Source organism: Herpailurus yagouaroundi, unplaced genomic scaffold (assembly GCF_014898765.1).
Source record: "Herpailurus yagouaroundi ecotype Mexico unplaced genomic scaffold, PumYag 67793, whole genome shotgun sequence".
Lineage (NCBI taxonomy): Eukaryota > Metazoa > Chordata > Mammalia > Carnivora > Felidae > Herpailurus > Herpailurus yagouaroundi.
Window position 1 is genome coordinate 25,230,755 of NW_024420586.1, and position 20,949 is coordinate 25,251,703.

General features: G+C 44.5%; 1 protein-coding gene and 1 pseudogene across 2 annotated transcripts; one reads left to right on the forward strand and one right to left on the reverse strand.

Moving 5' to 3' along the window:
• Window positions 1-20,728, reverse strand: part of LOC121026015 (mammalian ependymin-related protein 1-like) — a 26,662-nt pseudogene extending 5,934 nt beyond the window's left edge.
• Window positions 828-8,088, forward strand: GLOD5 (glyoxalase domain containing 5). 2 transcript variants are annotated; one of them, XM_040468792.1, is made up of 4 exons: window positions 828-925; window positions 3,663-3,800; window positions 5,586-5,741; window positions 7,052-8,088. In XM_040468792.1, exons 1-4 carry the CDS (start codon window positions 863-865, stop codon window positions 7,175-7,177), a joined length of 483 nt encoding a protein of 160 aa, XP_040324726.1. In that variant the 5' UTR covers window positions 828-862; the 3' UTR covers window positions 7,178-8,088. The 2 variants fall into 2 exon arrangements, with proteins under 2 accessions (XP_040324726.1, XP_040324725.1); XM_040468791.1 differs by lacking the exon at window positions 828-925 and having other exon boundaries at window positions 3,488-3,800.
• Window positions 20,729-20,949: the final 221 nt, after the last annotated feature.

The following is a 20,949-nucleotide window of genomic DNA, read 5'->3' on the forward strand; positions in this document are numbered from 1 at the left end:
TGGGGAAAACCTGAGAGTTCACACCCTAAAAGAATTCAGAAACACTGCACCCTGGGACACAGAGCACTTAACAGCTTAGAGATCTCGGCTCAGAAACAGACCCATAAGCCAGAGTGGTCATATCTTAACCCAGATAGCTTTTAACTTCACACCCTGGACACAAACTCTGACTCCCAAATAGATCAGGGGTCTCATATTCTGGGGACACAAGCCTAAGGAGACCAGAGGTCTCGCATCCTAGAATAAAGATCCCCCCACCATACTTGGGATGGGTGATTTTTCTGTGTTATTACAAAGCAATCCCTTACACATACACCTTGTTATGGACCGAATGTTTGTGTCCCCCCAAATCCTTATGTTGAAGCCCTAACCCCCAGTGTCATGGCATTCAGAGGTGAAGCCTTTGGGGGGGGTGTTTAGGGTTAGATGAGGTCATGAGGGTGGGGTCCTCATGATGGGATTGATGCCCTTGTAAGAAACCAGAGCCTGCTCTTTCTCTCCACCATGTGAGGACACAGAGAGAAGGTGGTCCCCTTCAAGCCAGAAAGAGAGATGTTACCATAATGTGATCCTGCTAGCACCTGATCTCAGACTTTGGGCCTCCAGAACTGTGAGAAAACTAATTTCTGTTGTTTAAGCCCCCCAGTCTGTGGTGCTTTGTTATGGTGGCCTGAGCTGACCAAGTCACACCTTAAGCTTTTACTTTCACAGCCCTGAGTTTTATATCAGAGTTCTTATACTGCCGACTTCTGTTACTACCAGCAGTCCTCAGCCTGGGGCCCTCCCATTTCTGCCCCTTGATCTCTAGGCACTGAGCCAAAGGGTTGTCTGGAGGCTCCAGGGCAAAGACACCTAGCCTGCCATGCTGTACCGTCTGCCCTCCAGGCTGCCAGCCAGGATGTGGGGCAGGACTTTGGAGAAGCAGGTGAGTGGGGTGATCCCAGGGGCCTGGGGCATAGGCGTTTGCCCCAAGGCTGGGAATTGCCTAGCCCAGGCCTGGTAACCGGTTTCCTTTCTCTGTGGGCTATCCTGAAGTGCGGACATCCATTTTCCCGGTCCTCCTCTCTCTTCCTCTTTCAAAGACAAGCAGAGGGCAGCAGAGGGACATGGAAAGGCCCTGTTCTAACTCAGTCAGACTGCAACACGTCTGCAGGAGTGGCCCTGAGCTGAGGGATGACTGCTTTGCTCCCTCAGGGTGGCTCCAGGGAGCCAGTTTGGCCAGGAACATCAAGATGGGGCAGTGTGGGAAAGGGCCAGAAAACAGGGCACTGACCTTGAACTTTGCCAGGAGAATTCCAGGGGCCCCTGACACCCTGAAGGAGACCTTGTAGAGGATTCTGTAGAAAAAGAGGAGGCAGGAGGGAGGACATCGTGTTCTGGGCACTCTATTATATAGGGAGATTTGCTGTGGGGAATAAGATGGATTACATTTCATGTAGTGCTTAGAACAGGGCTTGGCAAAGAGTAAGCCTTATATGATTACTATGTCCTGATGATCTTTTTATAAACCAGCCTCCCTCACCTTGCCTCAACAACCCTGAACTATCTGGCCCTTGCCTTCTCCACCTACTCATGCCTCACTCACTTTTGGATTCTAAACCACACTGGCCTTCTTCTGGGTCCTTAAGAGAACCAGCCCTGCTCATCCTTGAATTTGTGAGGATGGAGTTCCTTCTCTGCAAACGAGAATCTGGGGAGTGAGTCTGAGCTGGCAGGCACTGAAAATGGGAGGAATGGGTTGAGTTGATTTCCAATAGACTACCAAAATTGGGGGTTATGGCTAAAGCTGTGCTTAGTGGGTAATCTATAGTTCCAAATGCAGAGATGAGGAAAATTGAAAACCAATGATCTGAGCTTCCTTATCAAGAAGCTAGAAAAGGAACAGCAAATTTACGTTTATGAAAGTGGAAGGAAGGAATTATAAAGAGCAGAAACTGGTAAAATAGAAAGCAAACATACATTGGAGAAAATTGACAAGGTCATAAATTCATTCTTTGAACAGATTAATAAAATATTAGTAATGTCTGTTTTCTCTCAAATTTTTAACAGAAAAAAATATAAATTACCAATATCAGAAACGAGAAGGGGGTGCTATTACAGACCCTACAGACATTAAAAGGTTTTTAACATTCTACTTTATTTTCAATGGAGCCCAAATGCCAGTCATTTTCTCATTATACTGCTTCTGTGTCCCTGTGGATCCTCTGTATCCACCAGGACAGTAAAACTCAGCAACATTGCTAACACCTCTTCCACTCATGAAAATACAACAGCACAGCATTTTTTACAGTTGGGGCTCAGTGAAATCAATTGTTTAAAATGTAATGGTTTGAATAGAATGGAACACAGTGGAATGGAATGAATATAATAGTATAGGGTAAAATGGAATGGAATGGAATGGAATGGAATAGAGTAGAGTAGAGTAGAGTAGAGTAGAGTAGAGTAGAGTAGAGTAGAAGTCAGACTTTGTACTAGGCGCTGGGCCTAATTGTTGTAGTAGATATCCACTAATTTAACAGATATTACTGAACATCTGCTAGTTGTTTGGGACACAGTGGGGAACAAAACAGAGAGAAATCTCTACCCTCATGTAACTTATATTCTAGTCCTAGAGACAGATAATAGCATATGCATTAGATATGCATAAGGCCCTGAGGCCAAAGATACAAAGATTGCCCTTATGAGAACAGGCAAAAGACAATGTAGCTTGGAGTTCAAAAGAAATGGATGGGGCTGTAGAGACTAAGGGCCATGGAAGGGAATCTGAAATTTAACAAGATGACCATGACAACATCATCATCATCGTTGACTCTTATAGCACTTGCTATGTGTCAGGCATTGTTCTAAGCCCTTAAAAATACAATTTTTTTTAATGTTCACAATAATCATATATATATATATATATATATATATATATATATATATATATATATAATCATGCACATTTTACAGAAGGAAACCAAGGCACAGCAAGATTAATTAAACATCAGTCTGGCTCCCCAAATCTGTTCTATTAACCACTATATTGTGCTATAGTGCCAGACACAGGCACCTTATAATCCTGTAGCACATGTAGTGTAAATGTACAAATTACTAAAGAATGCAAATCAAGAGAAAGGTCAGGTGGGAAGTGTGCTGAGGGCAGGAAGTAAGAAGGGGGGAGGTGTGCCCTCCCTCTAGGTATCAAGGTGAGTCTGGAAATACACATGCCTAGAAACATTTATTTCATCTGAGATGTTCCCTTCCAGTCCTGGCATAGCTGAGGAGTGAGAAAAAAGGGTACTGAGTAAAATTGGCCAACAGAGGGCTTGTACTTTTAGGGGTTGGGGCTCCTCTGTGTCCTGTCATTCCTTGCAAAAGATATGAATTCCAGCTTGGGGACAAGAGAGGGTTTTTTCTTGGTCTCCACTTCCCTAAACTTCATCTCTAGCCCTCTAGAGGGGGAAAGAGAATAAGAAAACAGTAGAGAATGATCATGGCAGACTCTTGTGAATCTACACATGGGTGATAAGACTCTCCTCAAGTTTTTTCCCAGGACTTTTCCCTGGAAATGGGGTTGAGGAGGAAGTATAGTCATTGTGGAGATGAGGGGAGCTGAGAAGGAAACAGGAAATTTGGGTGTGACCAGTGGCAATGTGATCTCCTTTGAATTTTTTTTTAAGTCATGGAGGAACAGCAGTCAGACTCCTTCCCCATGTCTTATCCATAGACTGGACCACATTTTGATGACAGTAAAGAGTATCAAAGACACCACGATGTTTTATTCCAAGATCCTGGGCATGGAAGTCACAACTTTCAAGGTAATCACTTTCCCATATGCAAATTGCAAGTGAAGTAGAATTTGGTTATATTTTTCAGCCCCCTTCCCCTCAAAAAAAACCAACCAAACAAACAAACAAACAAAAACCTCAGAGGAAATCTGTGAGAAAAATGCAAAGGATCAATGTAGGAGATTCCAAATTCTAAATAGTGGAACTTCCAGAGACAGAATGGAGAAAAAGGTAGGGAGGAAATTGTCATAAAAGTAACGCAAGAGAACTTTCCAGTCTTTGTGTGGAAGAGTATCCAGCACATTGACACTTAGATATGTTCTTGGGAAGTTACAGAACATCAAAGTGGAAATGAATATCGTAAGAGCTTTCAAAGAAGTTGAAAAGAAAAGTAGTTAGGGGCACCTAGGTGGCTCAATCGGTTAAGCGTCCAACTATTGATCTCAGTTTAAGTCACGATCTCACAGTTCATGAGTTCGGGCCGTGCATCGGGCTCTGCACTGATTGTGTGGAGCCTACTTGGGATTCTCTCTCCTTCTCTCTGCGCCTTCCCTGCTTGTGTGCTCACTCTTGCTCTCTCTCTCTCAATAAATATTTAAAAAAATTAAAACTATATTAAAAAAAAGAAAAGTAGTTCAACTACAAAGGGAAAAGAAATATGCAGATACCAGATTGCCCATGAGTCACATCAGAGACCAGAAGACAATAGAACAATTTCAAGATTTTTTTTTAACTTTATTTTGAGAGAAAGAGAGAGAGATCATGTGCGAGCAGGGCAGAGGCAGAGAGAGAGAATCCCAAGCAGGCTCCACACTGTCAGTACAGAGCCTGACCTGGGGCTCAAACTCACGAGGCGTGAGATCATGACCTGAGCCAAAATCAAGAGTTGGATGCTTAACCAACTGAGCCACTTAGGCACTCCAAATTTCAAGGTTCTGAGGGGAAATTTTCAACTTAGAATTCTATGTGCAGCCAAACTATTAATCAAGGTGAGTGTAGAGTAAAACATTCTTAGATATATGGGTCTCCTGGCTGGCTCAGTCAGTAGAGCTTGAGACTCTTAATCTCAGGGTTGTGAGTTTGAGCCCCATGTTGGATGTAGAGAGTTTACTTTTTTTAAAAAAATGTTTCCCCCTTTGGGGGGGGGGGCAGAGGATCTGAAGTGGGATACACGCTGACAGCACAGAGCTATATGTGGGCAGGAACCCACAAACCATGAGATCATGACCTGAGCTGAAGTCAGATGCTCAACTGACTGAGCCACCCAGGCTCTCTAAAATTTTTAAAATATTTTTTAAGTTTACTCATTTATTTTTGAGAAAGAGAGAGAGAAAGAAAGAGAGAGAGAGAGAGAGAGAGAGAACAAGTAGAGGAGGGGCAGAAAGAGAAGGGGACAGAGGGTCTGAAGGCTCTGTACTGACAGCAAAGAGCCTGATGTGGGGCTCAAACTCACAAACTGCTAGATCATGACCTGAGCCCAAGGTGGATGCTAAAACCAACTGAGCCACCCAGGCACCGCACAAATTTTTTTTTTTTATTTTTAAGATAGAGAGATAGAGAGCAAGCAGGGGAGGGGCAGAGAGAGGGAGACAGAGAATCCCAAGCAGGTTGAGTGTTGTCAGCTCAGAGCCCCATGTGGGGCTCGAACTCACAAACTGCGAGATCATGACCTGAGCCAAAATCAACAATCAGACGCTTAACTTACTGAGCCACCCAGGTGCCCCAGGGAGGTTGTTTTTAATTAAAAGCCCCATTTTACCTTTTTTTTTTTTTAACCTTGGAGGTTGTTCTCAGTTGTTCTTCCTTCCCAAATAGGGTGACCGGAAAGCATTGTGTTTTGGAGACCAGAAATTTAACCTCCATGAGGTGGGAAAGGAATTTGAACCCAAAGCTGCTCACCCAGTTCCTGGCTCCCTGGACAGATGTCTGATCACAGAGGTACCTTTGGAGGAAATGGTCCAGCACCTCAAGGTGAGTTGGACATCCATTCTTTTTGAGAAGCTGCTGCTGGTATGGTGAAAACAGAATGCATGACCCAGCTGGGTGTTCCTCAAACTTCAGACATAACAGGTTTTGTCATATCCAGATCATGCCCGTATACAACCATTTGCTCGTTCTTTTTCCTGACATCATTTTTTCATGTAAACAAATACATTTACATCACTCTTGTAAAGAATACAAACCTAAATTATTCTTACATAAATGCATTTATGTAAAAAGCAAATGTTCAACCAAGTACATGAACAGACCATTGTATCTTGACACAAAGGGAAGTTAACTGTAAAAACAAACAGCTATAAAAACACCAGTCATTAGATTCTATCCACTTCCTTTCTCTGAACCCTCTGGGCTTGATGTTACATAGGGAGATTTGGCAAATGGTTGGGGAGGTGCTAAGGACTTGGTAGCATCCACCAGAGACTTTCTTCTTGATAGAATCAGGATTGAAATAGGGGGCACCTACCTGGCTGGCTCGGTAGGAAGAGTATGCAACTGTTGACCTTGGGGTCCTGAGTTCAAGCTGCACATTGGGTGTAGAGATTACTTAATAATAAAAACAAACAAACAAACAGGCGCTTGGATGGCTCAGTTGGTTAAGCATCCAACTTCAGCTCAGGTCATGACCTCACAGTTTGTGAGTTCAAGCCCCGTGTTGGGTTCTGTGCTGACAGCTCAGAGCCTGGAACCTGCTTCCGTGTTTCCTGCTCTCTCTGCCCTTCCCCCACTCATTCTCTCTCTCTCTCTCTCTCTCTCTCTCTCTCTCTCTCTCTCAAAAATAAACACTTAAAAAAAGGAAAAAGAGGATTGAAATAGGATTGAAGAGGGAATATTTAATTTGGTATATTTCTAACACTTAAAATGGTTTAATGTAAAGGAAGCATTGGTTCCCCTTTTGGGGAACACAGAATAAGGTCTTGCATATATTTCTTTCTTTGGAAAGTATCAGTGAAAAAGTCTGGTTTGGAAGTAAAGTGGGGGAAAGCATAGGGGCTAAGAATACGGGCTTTGGCCCAGACTACCTGGGTTTGAATTCTGGCTCTGCCACTTACTAGATAATACTAGGCACCATTTTATCATCCCCATTTTACAAATTAGGAAATTGAGGTACAGAGCAGTTAGGTACCATGATCGAGGCCACACAGCCAGTAAATGGCCAGAGTGAGGGAGGGGAGAATGGAAGGAGATGAAGTCAGAAAGATATCAGGGGTCTTCTAAGAATTGAATTTTGGTCTCATACATGGACTGTGATGAATGACTTTTGTGTTCTCCTCCCACTTCAGGTTTGTGATGTCCCCACTGAGGAGGGTCCAGTCCCCAGAACAGGGGCCAAAGGACCCATTATGTCCATCTACTTCCGAGACCCTGACAGAAACCTGATTGAGGTGTCCAACTATATCTCCTCATGATTGAGGCTGGCCCTCTGCCATTCTGTTCCCTGTGATGTCTCCCTCTCCCTTTCTGCCTGCAAACTCTCACCCAAGCCCAGAGAACTCCAAGGACTGAGGACTTCAGCATTTCATTCTTCCTACTGGGGGGACCTGAGTTGGGTTTGGGACCAAAATTACATGTCTGAATGTCCTCCATCCAAGGCTCCCCTAATAAATTAACAACCTCTCGATTAATATGAGCTCTTCATTATTACTGTCTCAGTGCTATGTATGAATGTTTGTCCAGGGTGTGAGGTCTCTGAGCTGTTTGGGGGTTGACCAGGGTATGACATCTCTGAGGACCAAATCCAGGGTCATCCCCTTGGGATTCAGGGCCCCTGACAGATTGTCCTTGTTAGTGAGCCCATCCTTTCTCATCCTTTTGGAATTCACCTCATCCCTTCCAAGTGCTGCTTCCTGTGTCCTCCACCCCATAGGCTTCACTGAACCTCAAGATATCTGTCAGTCCCACGGAACCTTCAAGGACCACCCCAAGTGATACTACCTCCTCCTGGAATGCCTTACCTGATCTCACCCCCAGGGTATGTGGTGCTGTCTACCTTTGGATCTGGTAGGTCCAGATTCATCTTAACTGAGGCTCAGCTCCTGACAGAGTAGACAGGACTGGGACAAATATCATCTGTTTCTGCCTCCCCCTCCCAACACCATCCATTCAATCAACTAATAAACACATATTGAGTACCTACTCTGTGCTTGGCCCTGTTCCAGACATTGGGGAGACAGTGTTGAACAAAAAGGATAAGCATACCTAGGTTTGGGGAGTTGTCATTCTAGTAGAAGAGACAAAATAAATAAAATTAAGTAAGGAAAATATGGGGCACCTGGGTGGCTCAGTTGGTTAAGTGTCCAACTCTTGATTTTGGCTTAGGTCATGATCTCAGGGCTCAGGAGATTGAGCCCCACAACGGGCTCATGCTGACAGCACAGACCCTGTTGGGATTCTCTCTCCCCCTCTCTCTGCCCCTCCCACCACTCGTGTGCATTCTCTCTCTCTCAAAATAAATAAACTTAAAAAAAAAAAGTAAAGAAGGGCTGCCTGGGTGGCTCAGTTGGTTAAGCCTCTGAGACTCTTTTTTTTTTTTTTAATTTCTTTTTTCAACATTTATTTATTTTTGGGACAGAGAGAGACAGAGCATGAACGGGGGAGGGGCAGAGAGAGAGGGAGACACAGAATCGGAAACAGGCTCCAGGCTCTGAGCTATCAGCCCAGAGCCTGACGCGGGGCTCGAACTCACGGACTGCGAGATCGTGACCTGGCTGAAGTCGGACGCTTAACCGACTGCGCCACCCAGGCGCCCCAAGCCTCTGAGACTCTTGATCTCAGCTCAGGTCTTGATCTCAGGGTTGTGATTTCAAGCCCCACATTGGGCTCCATGCTGGGCATGAAGCCTACTTAAAAAAAAAACAGTAAGGGAAATATGAAGTATATTAGAGGATGATAAATACTTTGGAGCAAAAGACAACATGGAAAAGAGGGAATGCAGATAAAAATTGCTGGGGCAGTTTCTAACGTGTAATAGGATGGTGGGGGGAAACTTCACTGAGAAGCCATTTGCATGCAGATCCAAGATGAGGGAAGGAGGTGCACCAATAGCTGGAGGAAGAGCATAACAAGCAGAGAGAACAGGCAGTGCAAAGGCCCTGAAGCATGAACGTGCCTGGTGCATGAGGAACAGTGAGGCCAGTGCAAAGTGAGCAGTGAGTGGAGGGGGGAGCAGCAGGAGGTGAGGTCAGACACGGGGTGGGAGACTGATCGTGTAGGGTATCATGGGCCACGGAGAGAACTCTGGCTTTTACTCTGAGTGACAGGGGAGCCATGGAAGGGTCATGAGCAGAGGAGGGCCATGATCTGACAGGATTTTAACAGGCTCCCTCTGGCTGCTGTGAAGAAAATAGGCTGTAGGTGTGAGGGCAGGAACAGAGGACTGTGAGGGGGAGGCTACTATAGTGGTCCAGGCAAGCGGTGCCGTGCCGGCAGGGGAGGTGATAAAAGGTGGTTAGATTATGGAGATACTCTGAAGACAGAGACTGGATAAGTTCACCAAAAGAGAAACTGTCAACTAGAGAAGAGGTCCAAAGACATTTAGAGTTCTGAAACAAGGATTAACCAGCAAATAAGGCAGGCAGTGAGGAAAAGGAAAGAGTACAGCGTCCTGAATGAATGAGTGATGGATAAAGGAGCATGTATGACAGTCTTTTGATGTGATCAAGCCTCTAGTCTTGTGGACTCTAGTCTCTAAACAGTCCCCAGCTGGTGGTTCAGCCAGACCCTATGAGTGAACCCCCAAAGAGCCCCCCCAAAACGAAAGAGAGGATGTGTAAGGGTGTGAGTTTCAGCATGTGAAAGGCTTTGCCAAAAGCTGTAGCAGGCTTCCTGCCTGTTTTTAATTTTTTACTATTTATTTTGGCAATTAAATACGTATTAAGATAACATAAACTCTAATACAGATTTTCAGCATAATATAGATATCACACATTTCTTCTAGTAACAGATGATAGCCAGATGAATCACAACAGAAGAATCTAGAACAATAAATTTTGTTAGTAGGTCTTCCTAGAAGTCAGCAAACCTAACCCACTCACAGATGAGTAAACTAATGACCAGAGAAGCTGGCATTCTCTACAAATGTTTAGGGCACTGACCATGTGCCAGGCACTTATTTGGTGCGGGTCATGTAAAAGTAAACAGAACGTGGTAACTGTACTCAAGGAGCTCATAGCCAGGCTAGTGGGCAATGGTGTCCAATAAGAAAGAAATTAACACACAGTCTAATCAGTATTGTGAGAACAGCATGCTCAAGCTACAAGATGCACCCAATCCAGGTTCGGGAGCAGCTCTGCAAAGGTCAAGCGTGAGCTGACCTAGGAAGGATGCACAGGAGTTACATAGATAAAGAGGCAGTGAAACAATGGTCCAGGATGGCCCTGGTGAGGGAAAGCATAGTGCATTTAGTTAATCAAAGGAGTTCAAGTACAAGGGAATTCCAGTCGTGGACTTTGGAGACAACAGTCTACTGACTCCCAGTTCAATGCTATTTTTAGAATACTATCTGCCTTTCTAGGTCTCCTGACAAGTCTGTGATGATTAAGCACATATATCAACATTCTTGCATAGAAAAAAGGAAGCATACGTGGCTCATGCTTACCTACGTAGAGACATTAAGATTTTCAAACCCTCTTGCTTAAGATGTCTCTCTGAGGGGCGCCTGGGTGGCTCAGTCTGTTAAATGTCTGACTTTGGCTCAGGTCATGATGTCACAATCCGTGGGTTCAAGCCCTGCATTGGGCTCTGTGCCAACAGCTCAGATCCTGGAGCCTGCTTCAGATCCTGTGTCTCCCTCTCTCTCTGCCCCTCCCCTGCTCATGTTCTCTCCTCTCTCTCAAAAATAAAATAAAAACATAAAAAATTTAAATAAATAAACATTAAAAAAATTTAATAAAATAAAATGTCTCTTTGAGGGGCACCTGGGTGGCTCTGTTGATTAAGCATCTGACTCTTGATTTCGGCTCAGGTCATGATGTCACAGTTCATGGGATGGAGCCCCGCATGGAGTTCTCTACTGACAGCACAGACAGAGCCTGCTTGGGATTCTCTCTCTCCCTCTCTCTGTCCCTCCCACATGTGCTCTCTCACTCTCAAAATAAATAAACACTTTTAAGTTTCTATTTGAGGAATAATTACTCTGTGTTATAGCCTTTCATTTCCTCCCCAAACTTACATCAATCAGATCATGTCACAAAGCTCTTAAGTCTGGAAGAGATTTTTGAGGAATCACTTTGTCGTTGGCCAAGGGAGCAGGAGACAGGGCAGGGGAAACAGTCATCACCCTGGCACAGGCAATAAAGGGGCCATTATCTGCAGAGAACTCAAAAATTAATAATAAAACTGATTAAAATCATTCTGCATTTTATCATCACCACAGGGCAGCAATTCAGCAATTCTCAGCAATGTCAGTAATGAGACCCTCCTCCCTGCCAAGGCAAACTGCTCGTGCTGATGCTCACCCCACGTGTGCCACCACACTTAGATACACCTGCATATGCAGAAAGCACAGCACCCACACAAACTATACAAACGTCTGCAATCTCCATCTTAGCTATCTCTTCTGTTCATATTACTACACATTCTCCACTCCACCCCATTCTGTATACGTAGCTTGAGTAGTCAAAATCATACATACAAAAAAAAACCCCACATCAATGTTTATCTTCCTTCAATTATGATATTTATCGCCAATGACGTTTCTCATTTCTCAAGTCTCAAATCCCTCTTGAGCTGGGGATGATGCCCAATGCTGCCACTTCTACATTCATGGGCTTACCAGGTGCAGTTCACACTCATCCTCTCTGGCTGGGCCACCTGGCAGGTGCTTAGCGGGGTAAACACCCAGGGGTCTTTTTATTTATTTATTTATTTATTTTTTCAACGTTTATTTATTTTTGGGACAGAGAGAGACAGAGCATGAACGGGGGAGGGGCAGAGAGAGAGGGAGACACAGAATCGGAAACAGGCTCCAGGCTCTGAGCCATCAGCCCAGAGCCTGACGCGGGGCTCGAACCCACGGACCGCGAGATCGTGACCTGGCTGAAGTCGGACGCTTAACCGACTGCGCCACCCAGGCGCCCCACCCAGGGGTCTTTAATGCCCAGCTGCATGTTGAAAAACTGCATGCACAGTATCACAGTTTTGGTGAAGGCTTTCTGGATAGGATAACCATTTTTAACTGTATAAATGCCAACCCAGATTTCATATGATCTAGCTGACTTTCTGTCAGACCACTTCTGGACCTTGATCTGCTCCTGGGGCCCCCTATGGAGAACTAGTCGTCAACTAGTCCTCAAAGGTGGCATTCTGAGGAATGTCTAGAGGGTCCCAGGGGTCCATCAGGGTGATCTTGGCGCACTGCTTGGTGGCTTACTCAATCTGAAACATCACTCCGTCCTTATAGAACAAAATTTTTCAAATAATCTCTTGCAGGGGATTAGCACCTTCTAATGGTTGATCCCATCATAGGAGAGCAGGGCATGGCTACTGTACCTGCTGCTCTGTAGTACAGAAACTAGTGGCCTTCCTACTGCTGTGGTGCCTGGCAAGGGTACAGGGTCCCTGGGGCACTGCTGGTTGCCACCTCCAGCACTACCACCCCCCAGGCTACAGAGGCCACCCAGACCCAGAGGCCACCCAGCAGCTAGGCACCCAGGGCCGCCTGGGCCATGCTTCCTATTTTTAAAAGACAGCTTGCATAAATAAACTTAAAAGCGGGGGTCGGGGTGCCTGGGTGGCTCAGTTGGTTAAGCGTCCAGCTCTTGGTTTTGGCTCAGGTCATGATCTCATTTTGTGGTTTTGAGCCCCACATAAGGCTCCGCACTGACAGAGAGGAGTCTGCTTGGGATTCTCTCTCTCTCCCTCCCCTGCTCTCACTTGCGTGCTCTCTTGCTCTCTCTCTTAAAATAAATAAATAAACTTAAAAAAAAAAGACAGCTTGCCTTGGACCCAGATGTCATATGCCTGGAGATAGATGATTTATGAAAGGAAGAAAGGAAATAGAAATGAGGGAAGGAAGGAGAAAAGGAGGGAGGAAGGGAGGGAGGGAGAGTGGGCGGCAAGTGGGTAAATGAATGAATACGTACATAGATGAATGGATGGATAGATGGGTGGGTGGGTGAATGAATGGAAAGATGGACTAATATCCTCTGCCCCCGGAGAAACTCTTTCACATGTGTGTGCACAGACAGAGAAGTATGAGTTTGTAAATTGCAGGTGTGCTGTAACACAGAAAAGTCTGGAAACAACCCAAATGTCCATCAACAGATGAATGGTTAAACAAACCATGATACATCCATTCCATGGAATACTACTCAGCCATAAAAGGGAATAAACTTATGAGGTCAGCACTAACCTAATACCAAAACCAGACACAAACACAACAAGAAGACTATAGACCTGTATCTCTTATGAATATAGATGCAAAAATCTTCAACAAAATACTAGTAAATAGAATTCAGCAATATATAAGAAGGATTATACACCATAACCAAGTGGGATTGATCCAAGAAATGCAAGATTTGCTCAACATAAGAAAACCAATGTAACATACCATATTAATAAAGGACAAAAACCACATGATCTTCTCAACAGATACAGAAAAAGCATCTGACAAAATTCAATACCGTTTCATTTATAAAAGTACTCAACAAACTAGGAACAAATGAGAACTTCCTCAACCTGATAAAGTGAATATACAAAATGGGGTGCCTGGCTGGCTCGGTAGAGCATGCAACTCTTGATCTCAGGGTTGTGAGTTCAAGCCCCATGTTGGATATAGATATTACTTAAAAAAAAAAAAAAAAAACTACACTGAAATTTTTAAAAAGTGCATCTACAAAAAACTTATAGCTAATATCATACTTCATGATGAAATACTAAAAACTTTCTCTTAGAGATCAGGAACAAGACAAAGATGTCCCTTCTCACCACTTCTATTCAACAACATACTGGAGGTCCTAGTCAGGGCAATTAGGCAAGAAAAAGAAATAAAAAGCATCCAGATAGGGGGAAAAAAAAGAAGTAAAACTATCAGTATTTGCAGGTGACATGATCTTATACAGAGAAAATCTTAAGGAACCCACAACAGGGGCGCCTGGGTGGCACAGTCGGTTAAGCATCCGACTTCAGCCAGATCACGATCTCGCGGTCCGTGAGTTCGAGCCCCGCGTCAGGCTCTGGGCTGATGGCTCAGAGCCTGGAGCCTGTTTCCGATTCTGTGTCTCCCTCTCTCTCTGCCCCTCCCCCGTTCATGCTCTGTCTCTCTCTGTCCCAAAAATAAAAAAAAATAAAAAAAAAACATTGAAAAAAAGGAACCCACAACAAAACCATTACATATATATGTGAGACTACGTTTTATGTATATATGAGCCCAGCAAGGTTGCAGGATACTAGATCATACAAGATTTAATCATATTTCTATATACTTGCAACGAACAATCCAAAAATGAAGAAAACAATTCCATTTACAATAGCATAAAAAAGAATAAACTACTTAGTAATAAATTTAACAAAAGATGGGTAAGACTTGTATACTTAAAAACCATAAAACACTGTTGAAAGAAATTAAATAACACGGAGGTGCCTGGGTGGTTCAATCAGTTAAGTGACCAGCTTTGGCTCAGGTCATGATCTCATAGTTTGTGGATTCGAGCCCTACATTGGACTCTCTGCTGTCAGTGCGGAGCCTGCTTCAGATCATCTCTCTCTGCCCCTCCCCTGCTTGCTCTCTCTCTCTCTCTCTCTCAAAAACAAATAAACATTAAAAAATTAAATAAGACTTAAATAAATGAAAAGATATCATAAATTCATGGATTGGAGACTTTATAGCATTAATATGGCAATACTCACCAAACTGATCTACAGGTTTAGTGCCATTCATATCAGAATCCAAGCTTGCGACAAACTGATCCTAAAATTCGTATGAAAATGGCATGGACCGTGAATGGCTACAACAATCTCGTAAAAGAAAAACACATTTGGAGGACTCACACTTTCCGATTTAAAAATGTACTACACGGCTGTAGTGATCAAGGTGATGTGGTACTGGCATAAAAACAGATAAATAAATGGGGCACCTGGGTTGCTCAGTTGGTTGAGCATCCAACTCTTGGTTTTGGCTCAGGTCATGATCTCATGGTTTCATGGGCTTCAGCCCCATGTCAGGCTCTGTGCTGGCAGCGTGGAGTCTGCTTGGGATTCTCTCTCTCCTTCTCTCTCTGTCCCTCCCCTACTCATGCTGTCTCAGTCTCTCTCAAAATAAATAAACTTAAAAAAAAGATATATAAGTCAATGGAATAGAATTGAGAGTCCAGAAATAAACTCATACATTATGGGCAACTGATTTCTGACAAGCGTGCCTAGACAATTCAATGGGGAAAGAACAATCTTTTCCACAAACGGTGTTGGGACAACTGGATATCCACATGCAAAAGAATGAAACTGGACCTCTATTTCACACCATATATAAAAATTAACCAAAATAAAGAGAAGACATGAATGTAAGGGCTAAAACTATAAAACTTTTAGAAGAAAGCATGCATAAATCTTTGTGACCTTGGACTAGGCAATGGTTTCTTAGATATGACACCTAACACATAAGCAACCAAAGAAAAACTAGATAAATTGGACTTCATAAAAACTAAAAGCTTTTGCATTTCAAGGGGCAAAAGAAAGTAAAAGAGCAACCCAACAATTGGAGAAAATATTTTCAAATCACATATCTGATAAGGGACTAGCATCTAGAATATATAAAGAACTCATACTACTCGACAAAAAGATAACCCAATTAAAAATGGGCAAAGGATCTAAATAGATATTTCTCTATGGAAGACCTACAGGTGTCCAACAAGTACATGAGAAGATGCTCAACATCATTAGTCATTAGGGACATCAAACCAAAAACACAATGAGATGTCACATCACACCAACTGGGATGACCAGAATCAAAAAGAGAAACAATATATGGGGCGCTTGGGTGGCTCAGTTGGTTAAGTGTCAAACTCTTGATTTGGGCTCAAGTCATGATCTTGCAGTTGGTAAGTTTGAGCCCCATAGCGCAGAGCCCACTTGGAATTCTCTCTCCCTCTCTCTCTGTTCCTCCCCCTGCTCTCTCTTTCTCTTTCTCTCAAGATAAATAAACTTAAAAAAAAAAGAGGGGGCACCTGGTCAGATAAGCATCTGGCTTTGGCTCAGGTCATGATCTCATGGTTCGTGAGTTCAAGTCCTGCATCAGGTGAGCTTGAGCCCCCCTTTGGGTGAGCTTGTTCTCTGCTTCAGGTGAGCTCATGCCCTGATTTGGGTGAGAATGAGCCCTGCTTTGGGTGAGCTTGAGCCCCACTTCAGGTGAGCCTCACTTCTCTCTCTTTCCCACTCTCTGCCCCTCGTGGGATTTTCTCTCTCTCTCTCTCTCTCTGCTCCTTGATCATTTGCACCCTCTCTCCAAAAAAAAATTAAAAATGTAAAAAAAGAGAAACAATACCAAGTGTTGGAGAAGATGTCGATAAATTAGAATCCTCATACAACTGCTGTGGAGAATCCTTCTGCAGTTTCTCAAAAAGTTAAACACAGAACTGCCGTATGGCCCCACAACTCCATTCCTAGATATATACCCAAGAGAACTGAAAATATACGCCCACGTAAAAACTTTAACATGAATGTTTATAGCAGCATTATTCACAATCCCCAAAATTGTCAACTTATTAGACGAATGGACAAGCAAAATGTAGAATGTTCATACAATGAAATATTATTCAGCCATAAAAAGGAATGAAGTTTTGATCTATGCTACAACATGAATGAACCTTGGACACTTTATGCAAAGTGAAAGAAGTCAGTCACAAAAAGCCACATATTATATGATTCCATTCATATGAAAAGTCCATTATAGGCAAATCTATGAGACAGAAAGTAGATTAGCGGTTTCCAGGGATTGAGGGGAGACAGACAATATTATGAGGAATGCCTGCTGATAGGTACAGGATTCTTTTTGGGATGATGAAAATGTTCTGGAATTAGACAGTGGTAGTAGTTGTATAACCTTGTGACTGTACTAACCACTGAAATGCACCCTTTAAATGGGTGACTTTTGGGGCGCCTGGGTGGCGCAGTCGGTTAAGCGTCCGACTTCAGCCAGGTCACGATCTCGCGGTCCGTGAGTTCGAGCCCCGCGTCAGGCTCTGGGCTGATGGCTCAGAGCCTGGAGCCTGTTTCGGATTCTGTGTCTCCCTCTCTCTCTGCCCCTCCCCTGTTCATGCTCTGTCTCTCTCTGTCCCAAAAATAAATAAACGTTGAAAAAAAAATTAAAAAAAAAAAAATAAATGGGTGACTTTTGGGGTACCTGGGTGGCTCAGTTGGTTGAGCGTCCAACTCTTGATTTCAGCTCAGGTCATGATCTCATGGTTCATGGCATCGAGCCCCACATCAGGCTCCATGCTGACAGCACAGAGTCTGCTTGAGATTTCTCTCTCTCCTTCTCTGCCCCTCCCCTGCTCACACGTGCACATGTACTCTCTCTCTCAAAATAAATACTTAAAAATAAGTACATAAATAAGTAAAAGGGTGAATTTTGTGGTATGTGAATTACATCTCAATAAAAAAGAATTAACTACTAATACATACAACAATGTGGATGAATGTCACAAACATTAAGTAGAACAAAAGAAACATAACTATATGGTTCCATTTATATGAAGTTCAAAAGCAAGCCGAAAACCCCACTATTGTATGCTGTTTATGGATACATACGTATGGAGTAATAGAATAAAAATATACATGAGGAAGATAAACACCAAACTCAAGGTAGTGGAAGGAGAAAGGAAAATAGAATTTGTGTAAGAACTTTAACTGTATCTGTAATAACATATTTCTTTTAAAAGTATCTGAAACAAATGAAGCAGAATACTAATGTCTGACAAGGGTGAATGGTTGTTAAAGTATCCTTTATACTTTTCTCTTAAAAAAATGAAACGGGCATCTGGGTGGCTTAGTTGGTTGAGTGCCTGGCTTCGGCTCAGGTCATGATCTCGCATGTTCATAAGTTTGAGCCCCACGTTAGGCTCTCTGCTATCAGCGCAGAGCCCACTTTGGACCTTTTGTCTCTCTCTCTGTCTCTCCCCAGCTTGCACGTGCTGTCTCAAAAAACAAACATTTTTGAAAAATGAAAAAGAAAAACCAACAGTTCGGTTCTGAGACAAACATTTGACTCCTCAGCCAGGCTTTGATGTTTCCTGTCTGCACTACTGACACCAAGGAGACTTAGGTTCTGCCCCTGCCTTGGTGGATTCCAGTCTGGAAGAGGCACAAATAGTCCATATGCTATGGGCACAGAGAAAGCTCTAGAAGATGCCAGGAAGAAGGGAATCAGTCAAGGAAGCCTTTTAGGAAGAGAGGATGTTGGAGCTGAGTCTTAAATGGAGGCCTGACAGAGAGGACGCTTGGCCTGGACACCCCACCCCCACCCCCACCCTTGTGGGTCTCTCCCAAAGCCTGGCCTGGCCCTGCCGATTCCCTTATCTGCCCACTCCCAGCTGCCTCCCTGCTGGCTGAACTGTCGCCCACAGACTTCTGGGCCTGTGCCCCCTCCACGGGGATGGGGGAGGGAATGGGGTGAAGGTTGGCCTCAGAGCCTCAGGGTTTCTGGCTCTTGATGGAGGCAGGGCTCTGAGGCCCCCACTCCCCACCCTTTACTTCCCTTCCTAAGCCCTTTCTCTGCTCCAGTTATGAAGAAATAGGCTGTGTCCAGTGGCCAAACTCTTGTCTGAGATGTGCCTCCAGCCTGTCCTTCCTGAGGAGGACAGATTTCCCTACCTTGCTCCCAATACTGCAACTGCTGTTTCTAATGAAAATAACAATGAGAAGAATTACCATTACAGAGTTTGTCACTTATGGTGTGCCAGGCAGGACCTGTGTTGAGTGGCCCCTCGACAACATTCGCTGTGGGTTCTATGATTGTACCCATTATCCAGGCAAAGAAACTGAGGCTCAGAGGGTGGCCAGCCCAGGAATCACACAGCAAATCAGTGTCAGAGTTGAGACAAGAACACAGGGCCTCGGACAAACATCTTCATTCTCTGAGCCTACTCCCAACCTGGAAGATGCGGGCAATTATATGCACTTATACCACCAGGACCTGGTGAGAATGCGATAAAATTAGGCATGGAGAGCATTTCGCACAGTGCCTGGGGAGGCTCAGCCAACAATACTGCTGTTGTTATTACTGTATTAGTGCTAAGAGAAGTATTTGTATCAGAATTAGCATTCGTATGGCTGTGGCTAGAATCGGAATAATAATTATTAGATTTAAAATTAGTATTACTACCACTATTAAGATTAGCATTAGTGCTAACATCAATATCAGAATTAGGATTAAATATCAATCAATTAAAATTGATATTGGTGTTGCATATTATCAGCATTATTACTAGAATTAGTAGTGCTAGTAAAAAAGGTTCAAGTACTATCCCTTGTATACAGTAGGCACTCAGTAAATAAATAAGAATACCTAACATTTATTGAGATTTCAGATTCAAGTGAGTTAAAATCACTTAACGGATTAAATCTCATGTAGCTGTCCCAATCACCATATGGAGTAGCCACTATTATTACCCCATCTCTACAGATGAGGAACTGAGGTCCAGAGGGGCCAGTAACTCGTCCAAGGCCACATGGCCAGTCGGTGGTTAGGGCAGTCTATAAATGAGGGCAAGTTGGCTCCAGAGTGGAAGTCCTGAAAGCATTGCCACTTAAGTCCCAGGGGTCTTCATACCCCTTCTTACTCATGAAGGCTCAGCACAGGACGTGGCACACAGTGGGAGCTCAATAAATGCAAAGTCATAGCCCTGCTCTCTTTCCTCCTCTAACCTCCAATTTTGCTTATAAGGACAATGAAGCCTGTGGAGGCAGGATGGGGATGGCAAGCTCCTTGTGGGGTAGCCAGCGGGCGAGCAGGCCCCACGGGCCCAGGGCTGCATCACTGCCTTGGGCCTTTGGCAGGTCTCAGTCTCCCCATCTGTAGAATGGATGGTCAGGAGAGTGCTCTGTCCTGTGGAGTCCTGGGGCCACAACTGGGTAGTCTCACCCCTGCTCTATGGGGTAAATTGGACACAACTTACCCAAGCTGTGGGTCCCAAGTTGGACACTTACTGTGTGCACATGCATCCATTGATTTTACATGGAGAAAGAGCTCAGAACAGGACTGGCCTGGGGTCTATGTCAGCATGAGACACTGGTTGTTGTCACTGTTGTTACTATTTGGGGGAGGGAGGAAGGGCAGAAAGGTAGGGACTGAGGTGCAGAAGTTCTGGAGGTCCCTCTCAGCAAGTTGAGGGTAGAGCCACAGATCACAGGGATCACGTCAACCCTGTCCCACCCACACCAGCACCACCTGCCCAGGGTATACCCCAGCCTGACACCTGGTCTCATGGACTTCCTCTCAGACTCTGTGCATACCTCTCTGTCTCTGTCTCCCTCTCTACAATATCATCTTTGTCTCCCTTCTCAGTTTCTCCACCTGTGTCCTTGGCCTCTGTTGCTTTCAGGCCGTATCTTTTGCCTTCTGTCCTTCTCTATGTCTCCTTCTCTTTGCATCTCCCTCACTGTTTTGGCTCTCTTGGTGTCTCTCTCTCTCCTCTCTGTCTTGCCTTTCTTTCTGTGCCCCTCTCTGCCTCCTTCCAGCTCTGTCACTTTTTCTGTGTCTTCCCATTTCCATCTCTTTCTGTCTCTCTCTGTCTCTTGCTCTCTGCTCCTCTCCCTTCTCTATCCCTTCAGTTCTTCCCTTCCCCCACCCTATCCCACTCCTCAAGAACCTGCAGAGAAACCAACCCTGGGTCCCACTTGTTTCCCGCCTCCAAAGCAGCATGGCACGCAATAAGTTGAGGCCACTGTCCCTGGGTGGCCCCCCGAGCCCCGCCCCCCATCCCAAGACAGCCTGTTACCGCGGAGCCAACAGCCACAGTCTCCTCCATCTGATAAGACTTATCTGCTGCCCCAGGGCAGGCCGGAGCTGGCGTAAGCCCCAGTGGGGCACTGAGTGTGCCCCTGCCTCCTGCCAGTCCTGGCTTGGGCTGGCCCCCAGGCTGAGCCTGGGTTGTCAAGATGTCCCATGGCCTCTGGTTCAAACCCCACCGAACATCTCTGAGCCTCATTCTTCTTGACTGCAAAATGGGTACAATCACATCCTTCCTCT

Bases quoted from the DNA above. Each gene is read 5' to 3' on its own strand.
- GLOD5 (XM_040468791.1), top strand. From the start codon at position 3,585: ATGAGGGGAGCTGAGAAGGAAACAGGAAATTTGGGTGTGACCAGTGGC. The intron at 3,801-5,585 runs GTAATCACTTTC...CTTCCCAAATAG, and splicing joins TGGAAGTCACAACTTTCAAG to GGTGACCGGAAAGCATTGTG. The intron at 5,742-7,051 runs GTGAGTTGGACA...CTCCCACTTCAG, and splicing joins AAATGGTCCAGCACCTCAAG to GTTTGTGATGTCCCCACTGA.